Below are 6,911 nucleotides of genomic sequence, written 5' to 3' on the forward strand. Positions count from 1 at the left end.
TTACGAAAGGGTTATCGAGACAGACGTTTGAAGCTTGTATTAGCAAGTTGGGTCTTGCTGATATCTACGCCCCAACTTGAGGGGGAGTTGAAATACGTTGAATTAGCCCTACACTATATTTGCTAAATTAGGGTTTCACCTCATTCTATTTATATCTGAGGTTGGGGTCTATTGTATGTATGACATTAAAATAATAAGTCATTTTCTATCGTGGTTTTTCTTCCCTGAATTAGGGTTTTCCACGTAAACTCCTTGTGTCGTTTTCTTTCTCTTCTATTTCAATAATTAGTATATTGCTCTTGATCTTTCAAAAATATTTTTTTTTTGCACAAAATACTAACATCCTTCTCTTTCTTGTTCCCATTCGACTGGGGCGACGCTATCTTGTCCACCTCAATTGTCTGGGAGAAACATTCAAACTAACTGTTAATTGTCCAGATCGTTAAAGTGCCCTATGTTTTACCATCTTGATTACATTTATAGAATTGTCTGAATGATAAATCCTTTTGAAATCATCTTCTAAGTTGCACAGGATAAAAATATGTTTTTCTTAAGCATAACTGGAAACTAAACAGAGAAGTTAGAAATTGATTGATGACATTTCCACGATTTTCATATATAATTTGTGCAGCTATTGAACTTCAATATTCTGACATCAAGAAACATTTCTTGATTTTCATTTTTACTTGTCATCAGGAAGGACGATATTGTCGCGCTTGTTGACGAACTTGTCCTAAATTCAAAGAGGCTTATCCGAGCTACTTCAAGGGAGATTGACAAGTGGAAACGATGAAATTACTTATCCTGTTTTTACAATGTACAAGTCCAATCCCCGCCACCCATCATTAGAAAGAAACCCAATCAAAATCATAGAAGAAAGAAACACGCTGGCTGTCTATATGGTGCTATTACTGTGGCTTTTTGAGGTAGAATTTATGTACAATTGTTACGAAAGATGTATTTAATTGCTCTAAATCTCATGTGCAGTGGGTTTTGAGCAGCCATTAAATATCGAATACTTGATGGATTAGTTTAGTTGGTCAGTGGGTTTTGAGCAGCCATTAAATATCGAATACTTGATGGATTAGTTTAGTTGGTCTTTAGAAGCTTGATCATGTCCATACAGCTGATATATCCATGGATATATCAATAAAATATCGATATTAATGAATATTTCTGTGAGTCAGAAATTTATAAATTTTATTTAGATTAAGAATTAAGTTGTTTTTACCCTTAAACTAAGTTATGGATATTGTTATTAGTATTTATATTCATATTGAAATAAATAGATGACACTTTTTATGTTTTACAAGCATTTACAAAAATTGTTGAGATATCTTTGGATATCTAATATTGATGTTGAAGCCTTCGATTTATGGATATATTAATGAATATATCAACATGTTAACAGATATTTTCATCCTTGGTGTAGACTTGTTACGTTTACACTCCATGAACTACATATTCAAGTAAGGGAGATAATTTGTTTTTCTTCACTAGGTGGTGATTAGCGGTCAACTAGAGAACTTATTGAAGGAGACTATCGTTAGACGTATAAGAGGAATAACTATATGCATTTAACTTGCATATTAAGGGATGAATATATTTAACTTGCAGCTGACATTGTTAGATCATCTACCATGTTAGAGAGACGTTGTTTTATAATTTTGACCCTTGAGTATCAATTATTTTGCTTTAACCTTTCACTCTTGGTCATTGCATAACAAGACGTGGCACTTTTGGTATTGGAATTATTTCTCATGTCTTCCTATCTCTTCACGGGGACTTAAAAAGAAAAATCACTAATCGAGGGATTTAGGCATATAAGAGAATTATAGAAATGAGGTATGAAATTGACATGGACTTGTTATGCGAAAGGTCTAAAGTCTGCGGGTGGGTCCAAGTCCAAGGGAAATAAGGGTTCTATAGAAAATTATGTATCTTAGAAAATGTTAGGTTTCTGGATTTCGAGTCGCTAGCCAAGCTCGTGGAGTTTTCTTGACAATTCATTCATCTGACCGTGGACTAGAGTCACTTTAGATTATGCAATATTTTCTTCATTAATTACTCCAGATTCTTTCATTTCCATGTAAAGATCATTTCCTTCACGAGTACGTTCACCTACTCCAAATACGGATACACCTCCATGAGCTCTGGAGATGTTGTTGATCAATTCTATAATGAGTACTATTTTACCCACTCCAGCCCCTCCGAATAGTCCTATTTTTCCTCCACGTCGATAAGGGGCTAAAAGATCCACTACTTTAATTGTTGTTTCAAAAATAGATAATTTTGTATCTAACTGTATAAAAACAGGGGTGGATCTATGAATAGGAGATGTTGTGCGAGTAGACCCAAATTATCAATAGGCTCTCTAAGCACGTTGAAAATTCGACCAAGAGTCGTTCCATCGAGTGGAACACTTAGAGGAGCTCTCGTGTCAATCACTTTCATTCCTCTCATTAGACCATCTGTAGCATTCATAGCTACAGCTCTAACTTGATTATTTCCTAGTAATTGTTGTACTTCACAAGTCACATTAATTTCTTGACCACCAGTATCTTGACCTTTAACTATCAAAGCGTTGTAAATATAAGGTATTTTGCTCGAGGAAAAAGCTACATCTAGTACCAGACCAATGATTTGAGTGATACGTCCTCAAGTTTTTTTTTTTTTTTTTTTCAAACATGGAATCTTCAGGACCAGGCACCAAAGGAAGAGCCTTGTAAATAGCCCCGTTTTGATAGCCTCCGGGAAAGTAACTCCAATTGAGAAACTCTGACTCTTTTTGTGTTTGATTGAACTAAATACTCCTTTTACTAACTTAGGTATCAAAGTGTGTTTGACTTGGCACTACACTAGTGCGAGCATGCATGTCAGCTTTAGCGACGCGTCCAACCTAAATGAGTGGACCAGAGAACCACTCAAGTCCCATCTGCGAGTTTCCTGTGCCAACAAACATATTACTTTTTAAACGAGAAGAAATGTGCTTGGAAAATGATCTGATATATATTAGAGGTGTTCATGGGTTGGGCTGGGTTAGGTTGAAAGATTTTTTAGATCTAACCCAATTGTTCGGATTGTTAATTTCTTCAACCCAAATAATCCTTATTAAAAAATGAACCCAATCCAACCAAACCATGAAATATTTGGATGGGGTTGGTTCGGGTTAATCGGGTCATTTATTTAAAATTTTGTTCTAAAAAGAAGCAAAACATAAATATGTAAAAATCTAATTTTAATTATTTTTATATATTGAATTAAGATTAACCACTCAATTTCAACTTATATAGTAAAAATTCTCATTCTAAAGTGTAAAAAACTATTTTTAAAAGTTGTTGAAGAATAAATTATTAAAAAATATTAAAATTAAATAAAATTAAAATCAATATATGTATAAATAATTGTGTTATAAGTAATAAAAAATATATTATAAAATTAATAATAAATTTGGGTTGGTTTGAGTTATATTAGGTGAATCTATGAACCAATCAAACCCATAAAATTTTCATTTATCTGAACCCAACACAACCCAAACCGCACAGGTTAGGTTGGGTTGATCGGTTTTTTCGGGTCATCGGGTTTTTTGAACACCCCTATTTTATACATAATTACAACAAATACAACTTAGCAACGTGTCATAAACACATAGGCTAAATAATTACCAAAGAGTCTTCAATTAGATATTTGAACTATAAGACATCAATAAAAATAATCAAAAGGCACGATTAATTAACAACTAATTTCTATACAAACATCTAGCTTGTCTTGTTAGGTTTAAAAATTGATTAATGAAATAATTTGGTTACATTTTTTTCTTGATATGTTTAAATATTTAGAAACATACTTTGCAATAAGTTAAAAATATTTAGGTATAGTAAATATCAATAGGATTAAATTTCATTTAACCCCTAATTTTTTTTAAAAAAAAAATCGAAGATTAAGGTCTCCTTTAGTAACCATTTGACTTTTAGTTTTTTTTTTTTTTTTTTAAAAAAATTAAGTCTATAGAAATTTTTTCTTTTGTTATCTATTCTTTTTCTATGTCAAATTTTGAAAACTAAATAAAAATTGTTTTTAAAAATTAGGTTTTTTTTTTTTTAATTTAGTTGAAAATTCAACCATTGTGATGACAATCATAAAAATAAATGAAGAGGAAATAAACTTAATTTTTGAAAATAAAAAATTAAAAACGAAATAGTTACTCTTAAAATAGACATTTTGAAATAGTAAAATTTACATTTGAATTATAAGACCAAACCACCCAATAAAAAAAATCTTGACGTGCCAAGTGGTAGTTTTATTGTTAGGATAGCTCACGTTATCCAAATCACTCAATCGGAGAGACCAACTTAAAGGCCACATCTGCCACGTCACCATACTCCACCAATCAAAACACTGCATTGGATTTCTCAGCTTATGAGCAATCACAAACCTGAATCCTACGTGGCATGTCCACATCCACCAGAACCAACCATATAGCTTCTACATTCTCCACATCTAATCTTCACCATTTACACAATTTCCTTTCTTTCCTTCAATCTCTTCATTCTCTCTGGCCATGGCTTCTTTGGCAGCCTCCACCGCCGCCGCCTCCCTCGGGGTCTCCGAAATGCTGAGAAATCCTCTTAGCTTCTCCGGTGCCTCCGCTAGATCGGCTCCCTCTGCTTCTAGCCCGGCCACCTTCAAAACCGTCGCGCTTTTCGGGAAGAAGCCCGCTGCACCATCCAAGCCGAAGCCCTCCGCTGTCTCTCCAGTCAATGACGAGCTCGCCAAGTGGTATGGTAAGTCCAGTTCCTCTCAATAAAGTTTTATACACATAAATATCAATACAAATATATGTCACGTTCTCACGGTTGTTAGTAAGTTTTAAGTTAATATCTTGTGTATTAAGATATGATATCAAATTTTCAAGAATACTATTTTGTAAAATTCTATACCAAATTTGTTAAAGTAAGGAATGTGATGATTACTTTACAACAGGTATCTTGATTGTGTTTTTTCAACATTAATTAGGTCCGGACAGAAGGATTTTCTTGCCCGATGGGTTGTTGGACCGATCGGAGATCCCCGAGTACTTGAACGGAGAAGTCCCCGGCGAGTATGGTTCAATTTTTTTTTGTCCTCCTCACCTTTATAGTTCTCAGTTTAGACTCCAATGAAAAGTGAACTAAAACACATTGTTTTGTCTGGTTAATTACAGCTACGGTTATGACCCCTTTGGACTCAGCAAGAAACCAGAAGACTTCAGCAAGTAATTAAATTTATTAATCTACAAAACAAAGAGTAATTTGTTCAATAATTATATGAAGGCTTAGTGAAAGAGTGGTGTTTTTGGCAGATACCAAGCATTTGAATTGATTCATGCAAGATGGGCCATGCTTGGAGCTGCTGGTTTCATCATCCCTGAGGCCTTCAACAAATTCGGCGCTAACTGCGGCCCCGAGGCTGTCTGGTTCAAGGTCGATTTTCATCTCTATTTAAGATCCGTTTGATAACAATATTGAGTTGTGGTTGAGAGAATAATTTCCTTTTTGATTGTCTGTTTTTGAAATTCATGCTTGTTTCTTTTTCTCTCATTTTTCTTATTATGCTTTCCAACTTTCTTAAAGAAACATTTTAATTCTTAGTTAGATTCCAAACATAAAAACAAGTTCTAAAAACTACTTATTTTAGTTTCGAAACTTAGCTTTGTGCCAATAACATTAGTAGAAAATGAATAGCGAAACAAAGAAACTTAAAAAGTGAGATAGTATTCATAAGCTTAATTTTCAAAAACTAGAAACGAAAACCTAATACTACATTTGATAACCATTTAGATTTTTGTTTTTCAAAATTAAGCTTATAACTACTTTTGAAATGTGTTTTCAAAATCTAATCAGTATTTTGAACAATAAAGAAAGATGTTTTTAAAAACTTGTTTTTGTTTTTAGAATTTGGATTAAAAATTCAAAGGTTTACCTTTGAAGATGAAAATGATGGTAAGTAAGTTGGAGAGAAGAAAATTGACATAAATTTTTACCAAACAAGACCTCAAAAGTTATTAGACATAGCGTATGATTGAACTTGGAAAGAAATGTGAACTAATTTGTATATGAATAAATTATGGGGCTATGCAGACTGGAGCTCTGCTTCTTGATGGAAACACATTGAATTACTTTGGAAACAACATTCCCATCAACCTCATTGTCGCCGTCATTGCTGAGGTTGTTCTTGTTGGTGGTGCTGAATATTACAGAATCATCAACGGCTTGGTACGTAAATTCTATAATATCTTTACATGATAACACAATAAGAGATCTTATGTTCAAACTCTTGTGATGATATTTTCTCATACATTAATATTGATAAAAATCACTAAGTTAATTACTCTTATTTATTTTGGAAACAAAAAGAAAGATGTATCGAAAATATATTAAACTGGTATAAGCTTTTGAGTTCAATATAAAGATAACAAATATTACCGTTTTGTAGAACTTTGAGGACAAGCTTCACCCGGGAGGGCCGTTCGACCCGTTGGGGCTAGCGGACGACCCGGACCAGGCAGCGATCTTGAAGGTGAAGGAGATCAAGAATGGGAGATTGGCAATGTTTGCAATGCTAGGGTTTTACTTCCAAGCATATGTGACAGGAGAAGGGCCAGTGGAGAATTTGGCAAAGCATTTGAGTGATCCTTTTGGAAACAACTTGCTCACAGTCATTTCAGGGAATGCTGAAAGAGTTCCAACTCTTTAAATCAATGAGTGGATTCATTTTAAAGCCACAAGCCAATCCCAAGTTTGTGTATTGAAGAATGAAAATCTTGAATGCTTTTGTAAATTGGTATTGAGACTATTTGTAGCCCCTGACTACTCACTCTTGCATTTGAAAGAGATATGAAAAAGGAGTTAAGATCAAATTTTTCTATCAAA

General features: G+C 33.6%; 2 protein-coding genes across 2 annotated transcripts in view; both read left to right on the forward strand.

Moving 5' to 3' along the window:
* Nucleotides 1-1,238, forward strand: part of LOC120079005 (glycine-rich cell wall structural protein 1) — a 9,844-nt gene extending 8,606 nt beyond the window's left edge. The window contains exon 3 of the mRNA XM_039033165.1: nucleotides 697-1,238. Coding sequence (XP_038889093.1) covers nucleotides 697-793 — 97 coding nt within the window. The 3' untranslated portion in view covers nucleotides 794-1,238. The remainder of the gene's footprint in view (nucleotides 1-696) is intronic.
* Nucleotides 1,239-4,499: 3,261 nt separating this feature from the next.
* Nucleotides 4,500-6,911, forward strand: LOC120079699 (chlorophyll a-b binding protein CP26, chloroplastic). Its single transcript, XM_039034015.1, has 6 exons — nucleotides 4,500-4,784; nucleotides 5,017-5,101; nucleotides 5,204-5,254; nucleotides 5,342-5,462; nucleotides 6,120-6,254; nucleotides 6,475-6,911. The coding sequence occupies exons 1-6, from the start codon at nucleotides 4,562-4,564 to the stop codon at nucleotides 6,733-6,735; spliced, it is 876 nt and encodes a 291-aa protein (XP_038889943.1). The 5' UTR covers nucleotides 4,500-4,561; the 3' UTR covers nucleotides 6,736-6,911.

The sequence above is a fragment of the Benincasa hispida genome, chromosome 6 (assembly GCF_009727055.1).
Source record: "Benincasa hispida cultivar B227 chromosome 6, ASM972705v1, whole genome shotgun sequence".
Classification (NCBI taxonomy): Eukaryota; Viridiplantae; Streptophyta; class Magnoliopsida; order Cucurbitales; family Cucurbitaceae; genus Benincasa; species Benincasa hispida.